Source organism: Pristiophorus japonicus, chromosome 21 (genome assembly GCF_044704955.1).
Source record: "Pristiophorus japonicus isolate sPriJap1 chromosome 21, sPriJap1.hap1, whole genome shotgun sequence".
In the NCBI taxonomy this organism is placed as follows: domain Eukaryota; kingdom Metazoa; phylum Chordata; class Chondrichthyes; family Pristiophoridae; genus Pristiophorus; species Pristiophorus japonicus.
This window is the reverse complement of record NC_091997.1, coordinates 80,498,770-80,516,057: the sequence shown is the minus strand read 5'-3', so window position 1 is coordinate 80,516,057 and position 17,288 is coordinate 80,498,770. Positions and strand designations below refer to the sequence as shown.

Genomic DNA, 17,288 nt, shown 5'->3' with positions numbered 1-17,288 from the left:
GAGGGGTTAACCCCCCTGCTCTTCTTTGAAATAGTGCCATGGGATCTTTTACATCTACCTGATGGAGCAGTCGGGGCCTCGGTTTGACGTCTCATCTGAAAGATAGTGCAGCGCTCCCTCAGCACTGCACTGAGTGTCAGTGTAGATGTTTGTGCTCAAGTCCCTGGAATGGGACTTGAACCCACAACCTTCTGACTCCGAGGTGCGAGTGCTACAGCTGACCTCTAACTATAACTAGGACCAGGGCAACACGCTCAAAACATTTTGGAAACCGCTTTTCAGAACATATAACGCCTTTTATCAATCATCATCCATTGTACAATACAACCATGTTCCAATCACTTGTGACTGCAATGAAAAGTCACACATTATTCATTCAGCCATCACTTTTCACCAGTTATATTTAGGACAATAGAAGTTTTCTACTTTGTTCATCTTATCATCACTTTGGTTGGTATTCATTACATGAGATTTAATGTTGACACAGTTACTGATAAATTAGGCCAAATGGTACACTGCAGCCTTTTCCCAGGATGTGTTTTGAGTGGTGGAGGCATAGCTTTTTTTTACTATTTGTTTGACAGTATCAGCCATGGTTCTACTCTCGCCTCTGAGTCAGAAGGTTGTGGGTTCAAGCCCCACTCCAGGGACTTGAGCACAAAAATCTAGGCTGACACTCCCAGTGCAGTGCTGAGGGAGTGCCGCACTGTCTGAGGTGCCGTCTTTCAGATGAGACATTAAACCGAGGCTCCATCTGCTCTCTCAAGTGGATGTAAAAGATCCATGGCACTATTTTGATGAAGAGCAGGGGAGTGATTCCCGGTGTCCTGGCCAATATTTATTCCTCAATCAACATAACAAAAAAACTGATTATCTGGTCATTATCACATTGCTGTTTGTGGGAGCTTGCTGTGCACAAGTTGGCGTTTCCCACATTACAATTATGACTACACTCCAAACGTACTTCATTGGCTGTAAAGTGCTTTGAGACGTCCGGTGGTCGTGAAGGGCGCTATATAAATGCAAGTCTTTCTTTCTTTTCATATTAAGTTCAGTTCATATCAATTACATGAGATTACGAATGTTGACGCAGTTACTGATCAATTAAGGCATATGGTACATTTCAGCCTTGTCTCAGGAAGTATTTTGAGTGGTGTATGCTTTGCTTTTGTTTACTATTTGCTGGAAAGTAGCAAGAAATTCAATGAGCCATTTTTATCGGCCAATCATGTGCTCGGTTAAGTGACCATAATAAATTACATCATGTTTGTGCTCAAATGTTGGCGTGCAGCTGCAAACTCATGACCAGCGGCAAGTCGATCCTTGCCTATAACTTTAGAGCTGGGTAATGCTTTTCTAAAGTCCCAACTTTAATTGCCAGTAAGCACACTATAAAATAAATTAGGGATCGTTCTCCGTGGAGCAAAGGGGAGATTTAGTGGAGGCATTCAAAATGATGACTGGTTTTGATCGCGTAGATGGGGAGAAACTGCATCCACTGGCAGGAGGGTTGGTAACCAGAAGAAATAATTGGTAATAAATCCAAGGGGAGATAAGGAGAATTTTGTTTTTAGGCAGCGAGTTGTTACAGTCTGGAATACATTGCCCGAAAGGATGATAGAAATAATTTTCAAAAGGTTTCAAAGAATGCAAATGTTGGGAGTGGTGGTGACTGACCACTGCCTCCTCCATGGAGAGAATAAGAACATAAGAAATAGGAGCAGGATTAGGCCATTGGGCCCCTCGAGCCTGCTCTGTCATTCAATAAGATCGTGGCTGATCAGAGACTGTGGTTCTCGTATTGGACTATACAGCCACCGAAGAACTCATGCTAAGAGTGGAAGCAAGTCTTCCTCAATTCCGAGGGACTGCCTATGATGATGATGGCTGATCTGATCATGGACTCGGCCCCACTTCCCCGCCCGCTCCCCATAACCTTTTAATCCCTCATCGCTCAAAAATCTGTCTATCTCCGCCTTAAATATATTCAATGACCCAGCCTCCACAACTCTCTGGGGCAGAGAATTCCACAGATTTACAACCCTCTGAGAGAAGAAATTTCTCGTCATCTCAGTTTTAAATGGGCGGCCCCTTATTCTGAGACTATGTCCCCTAGTTTTAAATTTCCTCTATGAGTGGAAATATCCTCTCTGCATCCACCTTGTCGAGCACCCTCTTTATCTTATGTTTCAATAAGATCACCTCTCATTCTTCTGAACTCCAATGTGTAGAGGTCCAACCTACTCAACCTTTCCTCATAAGTCAACCTCCTCATCTCCGGAATCAACCTAGTGAACCTTCTCTGAACTGCCTCCAATGCAAGTATATCCGTCCTTAAATATAGAGACCAAAGCTGTACCGGTGACCTACTCCCAATAATGGCGTTGTCTAACTAGTGTTCGGTGATGGTGGAACAGAAAGAAATCGATTTTTCAAAAAGACTACAGTAGCAAAATTCAGCCATTTTTCTCAATCTGATGAATTCATCAGGAGCAACCAATGATTTTCATTATGTCTGTTGCTCTAACGTAGCGCCCATCCCCACCCTGACACCGTGAGACCATGCTGGCAGCCACCGGTGAAGCTGGTGATACGGTACATTGGGGTTGAGCAGAGTACGGCGTCTCTGTAGTCTGCATGCGCCCCGTCTGATCTTTCCATGGACGTGAAAGATCCCATGGCACTATTTGAAGAGGAGCAGGGTAGTCCTCCCCGGTGCCCTGGTTAATATTTATCAGAGGGATACGATCAAGGCCCAGGGGAGGCGTGAGTTCGGGGCCAGGGGCCCAGGGGCAGCACGGGCCAGCCCAAACTGCGATATGTGTGCGCACTAGGTCTGTGCAGCAAAGCTGGTCTCCAGTCGTCTTTGGTAATCCTTGCCACTGGACCAAGACCTGGCTCTGTCAAGCCCGTGTGGTGGCTGGTGTGCAACGGCCACCCCACATTAAAAAAAATCCACGCACAGGATGTAGTTCGGGTCCTTCATAGAAACACCTGTGAACTCATCCTTTTTTGGCGTGGAAACAAGTCATCCTTGTTTCGAGGGGCCACCTATAATTTATCTCTCAACCAACACCTTTAAAACAAATACAAAAGCAAAATACCGCAGATGCTGGAAATGTGAAATAAAAACAGAAAATGCTGGAAGTCTCAGCGGGTCAGGCAGCATCTGTGGAGAGAGAAGCAGAGTTAACGTTTCAGGTCGATGACCTGACGAAGGGTCACAGACCCGAAATGTTATTTCTCTTTTTCGCTCTACAGATGCTGCCTGACCCGCTGAGATTTCCACAATTTTCTGTTTTTATACCTTAAAGCAAATGATCTGGTCGTTGTCACATTTGAAGAGGAGCACGGGAGTCCTCCCCGGCGTCCTGGTTAATATTTATCCCTCTGCCAACATCTTAAAACAAATGACCTGGTCGTTATCACATTGCTGTTTGTGGGAGCTTGCTGTGCGCATTTCCTACATTACAACAGTGACTACACTTTAAAGGTACTTCATTGGCTGTAAAGTGCTTCGGGACATCCTGAGGGTGTGATAGGCGCTATATAAATTCAAGCCTTTCTTCATTACAGCCCCACTGTGAGATGCTACAACGTTGTTAAGCTGCTGTATTGGAATGTAATTGGGACAGGATCGTGCACAGACTCACACTGGTGCAGCAATGGCGTACGATCAGCTGTGTTACCTTTTGTATTCGAGCTTTGCCCAACATAAGTCACGACCCTTGTCTCTTCACCTTCCAGATTCCAGTGCCTGGTGATGACACAGCCACCAAAAAATGCATAAAGAACAAGTTGGTGAGTTCGGCCCCAGAAAATCTTTCAGTCCATTTCATGTTGTTGAAACTCTACAATTAAGCGGAATTTCCCAGGAGAAGGCTCTGTCATGGTCTTATAATCGAGTATTTATGCAACTCCCTCCCCAGCTGTTTTCCTCACACATTCATTTGTTATTAAGTGGGATCATTTTCCTGTGGCTAAATAGCTTCCCGATGAGAGCCATCATTTGTACAGCATTCCTGAAATATAAGATGGCTCCTGGCAAACCCAACTCCCCAATGATCCAACTTTGCTCGGCACCTTCTGAGTCCAGTTTATAATGTGCGATCTTCGTCAATAAATGTGGACATGGGTTTTACTAACGTGCAACAGTCAGACATTAGCAACGTTCCCTCTAAGCCACGCGCACGCACAGCTGTCTGGCTTTTCCAATGCGAAATTAAACGGCATTGGTGAAAATTTGAATGCAGTCCGTTAAAGGGCAATATTAAAATTGGGGGATCATTGTACATAAGGCTACCTTATTCCAAGAGCTGCAATCTTGGCACTTATGACAGGGTCTTGCCTGCCAGACCCCTGCAGCATTGTCCCCTTCGGGGTATGTATGGTAGGTGGAGGGAATCTCATTTGCAGTGGGCTCCTATCTTACTCGGGATTCATTCCGGGTGCCTGCTAATCCAAGGAAGCTGCAAAATCCTCCTCCCCTCCCCCCCGAAAAGATCGACTATATCCCCAGCAATAGTCTATAAAAAGATTTTAAAATTGTTCCCTCCACTTCCTCACGACCCAGACCCGGACCTCAAATCCCACCATCTCCTTCTTCTCGACCGATCAGCCTCCGCAGAGGCCTCGGAGTTAGCGTCAGCGATCCTTGTTCGGAGCAAGGCTCTGGGTCCGCCCCCAAACAAAAGCTCATCCAGGTCTGGGCCCATTTCCAGGCCGCACTCCCGTTGGAGTTGTGCTGGAAGGGCTGTGGCGTTTCTGCCCCGAGACTTTTCACACATTGTATAGAAACCTTTCTGAAGCCTTTCAATGGGGATCTGTGATATTGCTCTGCCCCGTAACAATGTTTAAACTTTCATGATCTTTATTTGACTCCAGGATCACTGTGGGAATTTTGTCATGGTCTTGCAAAAGTTCAACGCAACTCACATTCTTCTGTGTGGAACCAATGCCCAGGTCCCACAATGTTGGCTACATGTAAGTACTTTTGGATAAATTCTTCAATTTATTTCTCCTAATTGTGCCTTTCACTTTAAAGTTGCAACTAAAGTTGGGTCGAGAGACAGCATGCGGTGGGCAGCTCGGACACATTGGGGCAATTTTGACTTTGTTCGATTGTGTACAATGGGTGATATCAGATCATCTGCGCGTTATATACCTCTCCCGATCAGGCAGGGTGTTTATTGGGCGGCTAAGCGTTATCGCCCGATATATCTCCCAAAGTCCAAATTACCCCGCAATGCGCCACAAGCCTGCAACGTACTAGAGGAAACCCCATTAAAGGTGTCACTTGGATGTGACATTAGTGTGATCATCCTTCGACAAAGCCAAATTAACACCCCAATTTCATGGCCATGCCTCTAAAATGCCTGACATCATTGCAAAGGATGGAGTCAAATTAGAATAAACCAATCACTTGTCTCAACTACTTTGGTAATTGTCCTGTGCCTGAGCTCATTTCTGATGAATTATGTTCTGAGACAAGAACATAAGAAATAGGAGCAGGAGTAGGCCATACGGCCCCTCGAACCTGCTCCGTCATTTAATAAGATCCTGGCTGATCTTCTACCTCAACACCACTTTCCTGCACTATCTCCAAATCCCTCGATTCCCTTAGAGACCAAAAATCTATCGATCTCTGTCTTGAATATACTCAACAACTCAGCATCCACAGCCATCTGTGGTAGAGAATTCCAGAGATTTACCACCCTCTGAATGAAGAAATTTCTTCTCATCTCAGTCTTAAATGGCCGACCCCTTATCCTGAGACTGTGCCCCTAGTTCTAGACACTCCAGCCCGGGGGAAACAACCTCTCAGTATCTACCCTGTCAATCCCCCTCAGAATCTTGTATGTTTCATTGAGATCACCTCTCATTCTTCTAAACTCCAGAGACTATCGGCCCAATCTACTCAATTTCTCCTCATAGGACATCCCTCTCATCCCAGGAATCAATCTAGTGAACCTTTGTACAGCCCCTCTAAGACAAGTATATACTTCCTTACATTACTACAGTGACTACACTCCAAAAGTAGTTCATTGGCTGTATTGCACTTTGAGACTCCCTTTGGTTGTGAAAGGCACTATATAAATGCAGTTCTCCCTCCCTCCCTTCCCTTCCCTTCCTTTCTATTCCTCCCTCCATTCCCTTCCCTACAGAGACCAAAACTGTGCACAGTACTCCAGCTGTGGTCTGACCAAAGCCCTGTACAATTGCTACAGGTACGGTAGCATAGTGGTTATGTTACTGGACTAATAATGCAGAGGCCTGGACTAATAATCCAGAAATATTAGTTCAAATCCCTCCACAGCAGCTGGGGAATTTGAATTCAATTAAATAAATCTGGTGGAACGACCGGAAATCCAGCTGGTTCATTACATTTTTTTTTTCAAAGCACATGGTATTGGGGGTAATATACTGACGTGGATAGAGAACTGGTTGGCAGACAGGAAGCAGAGAGTCGGGATAAACGGGTCCTTTTCAGAATGGCAGGCAGTGACTAGTGGGGTGCCGCAGGGCTCAGTGCTGGGACCCCAGCTATTTACAATATACATCAATGATTTGGATGAAGGAGTTGAGTGTAATATCTCCAGGTTTGCAGATGACACTAAACTGGGTGTCGGTGTGAGCTGTGAGGAGGATGCTAAGAAGCTGCAGGGTGACTTGGACAGGTTAGGTGAGTGGGCAAATGCATGGCAGATGCAGTATAATGTGGATAAATGTGAGGTAATCCACTTTGGGGGCAAAAACGCGAAGACAGAATATTATCTGAATGGTGGCAGATTGAGAAAAGGGGAGGTGCAATGAGACCTGGGTGTCATGGTTCATCAGTCATTGAAAGTTGGCATTCAGGTACAGCAGGCGGTGAAGAAGCAAATGGTATGTTGGCCTTCATAGCGAGGGGATTTGAGTATCGGAGCAGGGAGGTCTTACTGCAGTTGTACAGTGCCTTGGTGAGGCCTCACCTGGAATATTGTGTTCAGTTTTGGTCTCCTAAGCTGAGGAAGGGCGTTCTTGCTATTGAGGGAGTGCAGCGAAGGTTCACCAGACTGATTCCCGGGATGGCTGGACTGACAGATGAGGAGAGACTGGATCAACTGGGCCTTTATACATTGGAGTTTAGAAGGATGAGAGGGGATCTCATAGAAACATATAAGATTCTGACGGGACGGGACAGGTTAGATGCGGGTAGAATGTTCCCGATGTTGGGTAAGCCCAGAACCAGGGGACACAGTCTTAGAATAAGGGGTAGGCCATTTAGGACTGAGACGAGGAGAAACTTCTTCACTCAGAGAGTTCTTAACCTCTGAAATTCCCTGCCGCAGAGAGTTGTTGATGCCAGTTCATTGGATATATTCAAAATGGTTTAGATATGGCCCTTACGGCTAAGGGGATCAAGGGGTATGGAGAGAAAGCAGGAAAGGGGTACTGAGGGAATGATCAGCCATGATCTTATTGAATGGTGGTGCAGGCTCGAAAGGCCGAATGGCCTAATCCTGTACCTATTTTTTTTGTTTCTATGTTTCTCCCTCCATCCCTCCCTCACTTCCTTACAGAGACCAAAACTGTGCACAGTAGTCCAGGTGTGGTCTCACCAAAGCCCTGTACAATTGCTGCAAGACTTCCTTACTCTTGTACTCCAAGCCCCTTGCAATAAAGGCCAACATACCACTTGTCTTCCTAATTGCTTGTTGTACCTGCATGTTAACTTTCTGTGTTTCGTGTAGAAGGATATTTAATAGTTTCCCACCATTTAAAAAATATTCTGTTTTTCTAATCGAACTACCAAAGTGAATAACCTCATATTTCCCCACATTATACTCCATCTTGCTACCTTCTTGCACACTCACTTAACCTGTCCATATCCCTTAGCAGCCTCTTTGTGTCTTATTCACAGCTTACTAGAGCTTTGTATCGCCGGCAAACTTGAATGCATTACACTCGATCGATTCATCTAAGCCATTAATATAGAGTGTAAATAGCTGAGGCCCCAGCACTGATCCCTGCGGCACCCCAAAGAATTCCTGGGACAATAACGTAGCAATTGCTGGAGGAAGAAAGACCAAAGCCCGTCGAGATCGCCATCCAACATCCTGGCAGTCGCACGATTCAACAATAATAGAGTTGTTTCCACACACAATGCTTTCTTTCCATTTAAGTAACAATCCCTCTTGGACTAGTCTTCGTCTGTTACATGAGAATAAACCATTCATTTTAGAAAATAAAAATACTAACCAACTGTTTTCTTTTTACTCAGTCTGGCAATGAATTGAATTTAATTATCAACGGAAAAGAACGTCCCTTAGGAGCGGGTGTCTGCCCTTTAACTCCAAAGCAGTCCGTCACCTCACTGGTTGTGGGTAAGTCCCCCTTGCAATTCAAGCTCAGAATCCTTTGGAGACCAAGGACCAGCTCACTCAGTGTGTGTGCATTTACTTCTAATTACAGAAGAGCGACTCTATTCGGTAGCAGCTTTGTATAGTAATGAAAACAATGTCCTTCGAGGGTTTAGAAAAGCAGATGAAGTGTCCTGGTTACTTTCTGTTGATACCTGGATGGCTGGTAAGTGTGAACACAATCGTTTGTCCCAGGCTTGTTAAATGTTTCGCTCTGCGTGTATCTCTCTCCCACGATCATCACTCCAGGGTCGTCATATCTTGTTCCCATCTCCAATTTCCTTCCGTCGCCCCTCCTCTCTGAATCGCAGTAGCTCACGGCAGGATCAGCTCCACGCGTGTCACCTGAGAGTCACTAACAAGTGCCACACACATCAGCCCCCGACGGTGAACTCCAGGCAGCTCGTGCCCAGACACTCTCCCTCAGACCAGAAAGCCTCCTGAGCGGCTCCCGTGACGTTAGAAGTTGGAGACTGCATTCACCCTGTGCATGGCCTCCTGTCACACTCACTGCACATTGGTTCTGAGAGGATGGAGACGCTCCTCATGTTACATTTCTCCCCAGTGGAGGGGACCTTTCTGGCAGTTAGTCCTTGGCACTCCGATGTCTTCACCACACCAAGTGGCCGACAACAGAAGGAGCAGCAGCCCTTTAAAAGCTGCTACATTTTGGGAGAGGAGGATGGAGGGATTAAAGTTGATTCCGATCCTTTCCTCACCCAACACCCCCAAATGCGCACTTCCAGCAGCAGCCATTGGATAATGATTGGGATTTGGAACCCCGGCTGTTATTCCACCCCTTGACCTACGGGCAACGAGACCAGTTGCAGCCTCCTCAGTTACCCCCAGCTTCAACCAGTCAACTTGACCGGTCAACTTGACATTTCCTTGTCTGTGCGGCTCAGCGAGTCATTGGCTAAATTCTGAGGGGGCGGGGCAGATGGGATTACTCAACTTGTGACATGGAGGGAATCCCGGGACAGCGCAACACATCACTTTCCCTTTAGAAGGGTGAGGTGACCACAGAAGAGCTGGTGCTTTCCTGTCGACCAATATTAACGAGCGACTGTAACTGTTGCCAGGGACCCTGGATTCCGTTTACTAAATATCCAGCTGTGATCTTGTGCTTCGGGTTTCCGCTCTGTGCAGTGACAGGCAGACTGGGTTCCTCAAAGAAACAAAACCCACATGAGATATTCATGCAGCAGTCACAACGAGTGAGCAAAAGTGTCTGCTGTGACTGACTTTCCGACAAGTAGCAGCTGAGCTTAGTTCCTCCGATATCAGGAAGCTGAGGTTTGCTGAGACGCTTTTAGCAACAAATAGTTTCTATCCTGTTATGTCGGCCTGCTGTGAATAAAGCCGGACCCAAGTTAGTTACCAGGCATCCGCAGTTCAAAGTTCAATTGATTTCAAACGAAAGAAAACATTTCAACAAAATCACTTTCCGAGCCTTGATATTATATTATTTATCGATAATCCCGCTTTCTTCCGTTTAGATCCTAAGTTTGTAGGAATGTCACCGATGGACGACCTGGTTTACATGTTCTTCAGAGAAAAGAATTTGCCGGCAAACCCTGACATTGACCCCTGGATATCCCGGATTGCCCGTGTATGTAAGGTGGGTAAGTCCAACATAGCAGGCTGTGACTTGCTGCCATTTTCAGCTGGGTGTTTATTACATCACCGTGAAACGTCACTGTAACCTGTTGTCACACGGCTCTGGGAGATAGGCGTACACCCTACTACTGTCTGTTCTCAATGTTCTATAGTCACCTTTAGTGCCCCGTTTAAAATTCATATCCCAACCCTGGGGTCGGTTTTCACCTTCCCGCCTGAGTGTACAACTAATGGTGCCGATTGGATGCTTGTTATAGAAACCGCCTGAGTTTCATTTCCTTCAAAAGCCAGTGGCCGATCCAATTTATTTATAAAGGTGTTGAATGTTTTCTTAAAGCTGGCTGGGCAAGTTGATAAGGTGCTTAAAAATGCTTATGGGTTACTTGGGTTGTTAAATAGAGGAATAGAATATAAAAGCAAAGTGATCATAGAATGATAGTAATTTACACCACGGAAGGAGGCCATTCGGCCCATTGTGTCCGTGCCGGCCGACAAAGAGCTACCCAGCCTAATCCCACCTTTCCAGCTCTTGGTCCGTAGCCCTGTAGGTTACGGCACTTCAAGTGCACATCCAAGTACTTTTTAAATGTGGTGAGGGTTTCTGCCTCTACCACCCTTTCAGGCCGTGAGTTCCAGACCCCCACCGCCCTCTGGGTGAAGAAATTCCCCTCAAATCCCCTCTAGACCTCCTACCTCCTGAAGATGATGCTAGAACGTGACCAATCTCTGGTTAGACCTCAGCTGGAGTATTGTGGACGGAATGATGTAACGCCGGCAGAAAGGGTACTGAGGATGCTTACCGCGATGTTCCCAGGGATGAGGGACATCAGTTGCGAGGAGAGGTTGGAAAAGCTAGGAGTGTTCTCCTTGGAACAGAGGTTAAGAGGTGACCTAACAGATGACCTAATAGAGGCTTTCAAGCTGATGAGAGATTTTGATCGAGTAGACAGAGAAAAATTATTCCCTCAGGCGAGTGGATTAATAACCAGAGGTGATAGGTTTAAAATCATTGGTCAGACGTCGAGAGGGGAGATGGGGAGCACTTTTTTCACTCAATTATCAAGATCTGGAACTCTCGACCTGAAACGGTGGTGGAAGCGTATTCCATAAATAGTTTTAAATGGAAGTTGGGCAGATACTTGAGGATGAGCAACTTACATGGTTACGGACACAAAGCGGGGATGTGGGACTAAGCGTGACTGCTCAGCAGAGCAGGTCTCCAGTTGTCTTGGGTAACCCTTGCCACTGGATCAAGACCTAGCTCTGTCAAGCCCGTGTGGTGACTGGTGTGCAACGGTCACCACAAGTTAAAAAAATCCACGCACAGGCATCTTCCACCCTTCAACATGTAGTTCGGGACCTGGAATATTAGGTCCTTCATTGAAACGCCTGTGAACTCATCCCTTTTTGGCGTGGAAGCAAGTCATCTTCGATACGAGGGACCACCTGTGATGATGGTGCTCTTTCAAAGAGCCAGCATAGGCAAGATGAGCCAAATGGCCTCTTCCTGTGCTGTAAGTTTCTATGATTTAAATCCATCGCTGCACCTTTTTCCCTGACACTGACCTATCCCTCCGGGTCTCCCTCCTCTTTGGGGCTACGAAACCGTCACAGCTCAATTCAGGAGCCGCTGAGGGCTTCGAAAGGCAGAACCCAGAGCCCAGCTCGGTCCTGTCCCGGCCCAACCTCCGCCCTTCCAGTCCCAGTCATTGGCTGATTGGGAGTGGGAGCCCCGGCCGATATTCCCCTCGTCAACCTACAGGCAACAAGGCCACTCGGAGCAGCTCCGTCATCCCAGGCCCCGGCTCAACTTGCCCAGCTCGGACCACGGGTTGAGCCGGGGATTTTCTGGGGTTTGTTTGACTCAGCTTCATTGCTGAGCCATCAGGTGGCCAGATAACCATCTCCACTTTCAACATCGAGGGACTCCCTATCTCCGCAACCTCCTCCAGCCCTACAACCCCCCGGGATCTCTGCCTTTCTCCAATTCCGGCCTCTTGTGCATGCCCGATTATAATCGCTCTACCATTTGCGGCCATGCCTTCAACAATCTGGGCCCAAAGCTCTGGAATTATCTCCCTAAACCTCTCCGCCTCTCTCTCCTCCTTTAAGACGCTCCTTAAAACCTACAGCTTTGACCAAGCTTTTGGTCACCTGCCCTAATATCTCCTAATATGGCATGATAGCCCGTTTTGTGAAGCGCCTTGGGACATTTGACTATATTAAAGGTACTTTATAAATGCAAGTTGTTTTTGTTGATTCGTGGGGCAATTTGTAGGACATTGTGTTGAATCCAATGATCACTATCTGTAACTAGTGCAATTGCTACAGAAAAATACACTGCAGCAAGGGCAGTCTGTAGTCACATATTTCTGTGCAAATCCACATCTTATTGTAAAACGCTTCCTTTGTACTCTCACATTCCAATGCACGAGGTGCTCACTGACGTCACACCAGAAGGATTTAAGGCGGCACGAGGTGCTCAGTCATTGGGACCATATGTTCTGGTCACCTCGTGGTAGACCAACTTCCATTGCACTTCTCCGAAATGGTTTACTGTACATGTGAGGGGATATTACAGGCTCTGATCTCTTTTCTCTGAAGGATGACCGAGGTGGTTCCAGGCAGCACTTGCAAAATAAATGGGCGTCCTTTCTGAAAGCACGGCTGCTGTGTAACATTCCCACCGACAACGTGCATTTCAACAGGATCGAAGACGTCTTCATTGCGAGATCAAGCGATGGGAGTGAAGACAGAGTTTATGGAATTTTTAACAGTAATTGGTGAGTCCACAACGATTGCACAATAGGCCCTCGAACATATAAACATAACGCAAATAAAACCCTGTCCATCAAAGCCCGACTCCATCCCGACATAGTACAATCTGGTCCAGTTATTGACACAATCCCACACACAGACATTGCACCTACACATTAGAATTTGGTTCACGTTTCCCAAGCAGTGAGAGTCAATGAGCCATTAATAAATATCACAAAAATGTATGAACTCTCTCTCGGGTAGAATGTCTCTAGTATCCAATGGAGCAGGAAGCATCCAATCGCATCTCATGAAAGGTGCAAGCAATGTGGGGGTGAGCAGGCTGAGGTCAGAGAGGTTTCTCGTCGGAGGAATACTCTTTGCCGGGAGTACACTTCGGGCCTTGTCCATGGTTAAAGGGAACAGTTTCTCAGTGGGGATGGGGGAAGAAGGTAATGAAATCTCACCAGTTAATGTGCAGCCACCTGGGCAGTAATGCACTAGTGTGGACATGGAGAGAGGGCAGCATTGGGTCTGGTGGCAAAGCCCAGGATGTGGACACATACATTGAGAAAGGCTGCCTCTGTGGACGAGAGCAGGGATTGCAGGGAGAATGAGCAAACCGACCACAGCACCATGGTACAGGGAGCCATTCAAGTTGGGGGAGTAAAAAGAAATGTTGTTGTGGTAGGGGACAGTATAGTTAAGAACATAAGAAATAGGAACAGGAATAGGCCACCTGGCCCCTCGAGCCTGCTCCACCATTCAATACGATCATGGCTGATCTGATCATAGACTCAGCTCCACTTCCCTGCCCGCTCCCCGTAACCATTGACTCCCCTATCGCTCAAAAATCTGTCTGTCTCCACCTTAAATATATTCAATGACCCAGCCTCCACAGCTCTCTGGGGCAGAGAATTCCATAGATTTACAACCCTCTGAGAGAAGAAATTCCTCCTCAACTCAGTTTTAAATGGGCGGCCCCTTATTCTGAGACTATGTCCCCTAGTTTTAGTTTCCCCTACGAGTGGAAATATGCTCTCCACAACCACCTTGGGTTAGAGGGATAGATACTGTTCACTGCAGCCGAGAGTGTGAGTCCTGAAGGCTCTGTTGCCTACCCGGTGCCTGGGTTAAGGACATCTCCTCTGGGCTAGAGAGGAACTTGGAGTGGAAGGGGGAAGATCCAGCTGTCGTGGTCCACATAGGTACTAACGACATAGATAGAACAAAGAAAGAGGTTCTGCTGAGGGAGTATGAGCAGCTAGGGACTTAAAACAATCACTGTCATTAGAGATAAAGTACTAGGTAAACAAATGGGACTATAGGTGGACAAGTCCCCTGGACCTGATGGCATGCATCCTAGGGTCTTAAAAGAAGTGGCTGCAGAGATAGTGGATGCATTGGTTGTAATCTATCAAAATTCCCTGCATTCTGGAGAGGTTCCAACGGACTGGAAAACCGCAAATGTAACGCCCCTATTTAAAAAAGGAAGGAGACAGGAAGCAGGTTAGCCTAACATCTGTCGTTGGGAAAATGCTGGAGTCAATCATTGAGGAAGTAGCAACAGGACATTTATAAAATCATAATACAATCAAGCAGACTCAGCATGGTTTTATGAAAGGGAAATCATGTTTGACAAATTTGCTGGAGTTCTTTGAGGATGTAACGATCAGGGTTGATAAGGGGCAACCAGTGGATGTGGTGTATTTGGATTTCCAGAAGGTATTTGACAAGGTGCCACATAAAAGGTTACTGCACAAGATAAAAGTTCACGGGGTTGGGGATAATATATTAGCATGGATAGAGGATTGGGTAACTGACAGAAAACAGAGAGTCGGGATAAATGGGTAATTTTCAGGTTGGCAATTAGTAACCAGTGGGGTGCTGCAGGGATCAGTGCTGGGTCCTCAATCTGTAATTACAATCTGCATTAATGACTTGGATGAAGGGACCGAGTGTAATGTAGACAAATTTGCTGATGATACAAAGATAGGTGGGAAAGCAAATTGTGAGGAAGTCACAAAGTATCTACAAGGGAATATAGACAGGCTCAGTGAGTGGGCAAAAATTTGACAGCTGGACTATAATGAGGGAAAATGTGAAGTTATCCACTTTGGTAGGAAAAATTAAAAAGCAAATTATTATTTAAATGGGGAGCGATTATAAAGTGTTGTGGTACAGAGGGATCTGTGGGTCCTTGTACATGAAACACAAAAAGTTAGCATGCAGGTACAGCAAATAATCAGGAAGGCAAATGGAACGCTGGCCTTTATTGCAAGGGGGATAGAATATAAAAGCAGGGAAGTCCTGCTCCAACTGTACAGGGCGTTGGTAAGACCACACCTGGAATACTCCATACAGTTTTGGTCTCCTTATTTAAGGAAGGATATACTTGCATTGGAGGCTGTTCAGAGAAGGTTCACGAGGTTGATTCCTGAGATGAAGGTGTTGTCATATGAAGAAAGGTTGAGCAGGTTGGACCTGTACTCCTTGGAGTTTAGAAGAATGAGAGGTGATCTTATTGAAATGTATAAGATTCTGAGGGGGCTGGACAGGGTAGTTGCAGAGAGGATGTTCTCCCTCATGGGGAATCTAGAACTAGGGGGCATAGTTTCAGAATAAGGGGTCGCCCATTTAAAACGGAAATGAGGAGGAATTTCTTCTCTGTGGGTCATGAATCTTTGGAATTCTCTACCCCAGAGAGCTGTGGAGGCTGGGTCATTGAATATATTTAAGGTGGAGATGGACAGATTTTTGCATGATAAGGGAGTTGAGGGTTATGGGGAGCGGGCGGGGAAGTGAAGTTGAGGCCAGGATCAGGTCAGCCATGATCTTATTGAATGGCGGAGCAGGTTCGAGGGGACAAATGGCCTACTCCTGCTCCTATTTCTTATGTAAGTGCCAGAGAGGGCCCCAGAGCCCATGGAGCTGCTTTCAATCACCTTCAGACCCTGCACTCCAATATCAATCATCTTCAGACCCCACACTCCAATATCAATCACCTTCAGACCCCGCACTCCAATATCAATCACCTTCAGACCCCGCACTCCAATATCAATCACCTTCAGACCCTGCACTCCAATATCAATCACGTTCAGACCCTGCACTCCAATATCAATCACCTTCAGACCCCGCACTCCAATATCAATCACCTTCAGACCCCGCACTCCAATATCAATCACCTTCAGACCCCGCACTCCAATATCAATCACCTTCAGACCCCGCACTCCAATATCAATCACCTTCAGACCCTGCACTCCAATATCAATCACCTTCAGACCCTGCACTCCAATATCAATCACGTTCAGACCCTGCACTCCAATATCAATCATCTTCAGACCCCGCACTCCAATATCAATCACCTTCAGACCCCGCACTCCAATATCAATCACCTTCAGACCCCGCACTCCAATATCAATCACCTTCAGACCCCGCACTCCAATATCAATCATCTTCAGACCCCGCACTCCAATATCAATCACCTTCAGACCCCGCACTCCAATATCAATCACCTTCAGACCCTGCACTCCAATATCAATCACCTTCAGACCCCGCACTCCAATATCAATCACCTTCAGACCCTGCACTCCAATATCAATCATCTTCAGACCCCGCACTCCAATATCAATCACCTTCAGACCCCACACTCCAATATCAATCATCTTCAGACCCCACACTCCAATATCAATCACCTTCAGACCCTGCACTCCAATATCAATCAGGTTCGATCTTGCACTCAGGAGATGAGAGTAGAAATTAAGAAACAGTTTTTCAATTGTTTCATTAGCGAGTGGAGCATTGTATCCAAACTCAGGCAGGAAAACCGAGATTTGGGCCTTCGATTTTATTACCTTGCGGGAGAATCAATACAGTTCGTCTTATTTCTATTTCTTAACCTGAACATTTCCTCAAATATCTTGCCTTGTCTCAGGAATGCATCAGCAATATGCGTGTACTCCATGAAGGACATTAGCGACGTGTTTGAAACTTCCACTTTCAAAGGTTTCAATGAAAATATTCCTGTTCCCAGACCTGGCACGGTAAGTAACGGCTGGCTGTTCATCAGTTGCATGCATTGAGTGTTTTTGTGATCAAGAAAATATGGCTGATATACTTGGGGGCAGTTGACTAATTATTCTGTGAGGTGCTGGAATATCGATATTTGTATTACACTAGTCATGGTCTTATGGTGTTGCACATGGGCGGTGTAGAGCAAGTGTAGCCTTCAGGTGAGGGAGATGTGGACCAAGGCATGTGGATGCAGTTCAGTGACCACCTTTAAAGTCATACATTCTGTGCTTATTTTTATGTGATTTTGTACTAATATTTATGGTTAAATCACAAAACTGCCAGCGATTTGAGCAGCAGGGAATTAGAGTTGGGCGGAGCCTTGGCGTTTCTCTGCATTGCAAGCTGAGGAGCTGGAGATGCAAAGCTGAAGCGCCACAGTGCCACCCCTAGTGGGAGGGTGTAATTACAGCATGACATGTTTACATAGAAAGTTCC

General features: G+C 46.3%; 1 protein-coding gene across 1 annotated transcript in view; it reads left to right on the top strand.

Annotated features, from left to right (window-relative positions):
- LOC139234133 (semaphorin-7A-like) overlaps positions 1-17,288 on the top strand; it is a 58,250-nt gene that overhangs the window by 26,192 nt on the left and 14,770 nt on the right. Inside the window, exons 3-9 of the mRNA XM_070865101.1 lie at positions 3,748-3,801; positions 4,885-4,983; positions 8,264-8,366; positions 8,455-8,568; positions 9,902-10,023; positions 12,627-12,805; positions 16,714-16,822. Of these exons, the coding sequence (XP_070721202.1) occupies positions 3,748-3,801; positions 4,885-4,983; positions 8,264-8,366; positions 8,455-8,568; positions 9,902-10,023; positions 12,627-12,805; positions 16,714-16,822 (780 nt within the window). The remainder of the gene's footprint in view (positions 1-3,747; positions 3,802-4,884; positions 4,984-8,263; positions 8,367-8,454; positions 8,569-9,901; positions 10,024-12,626; positions 12,806-16,713; positions 16,823-17,288) is intronic.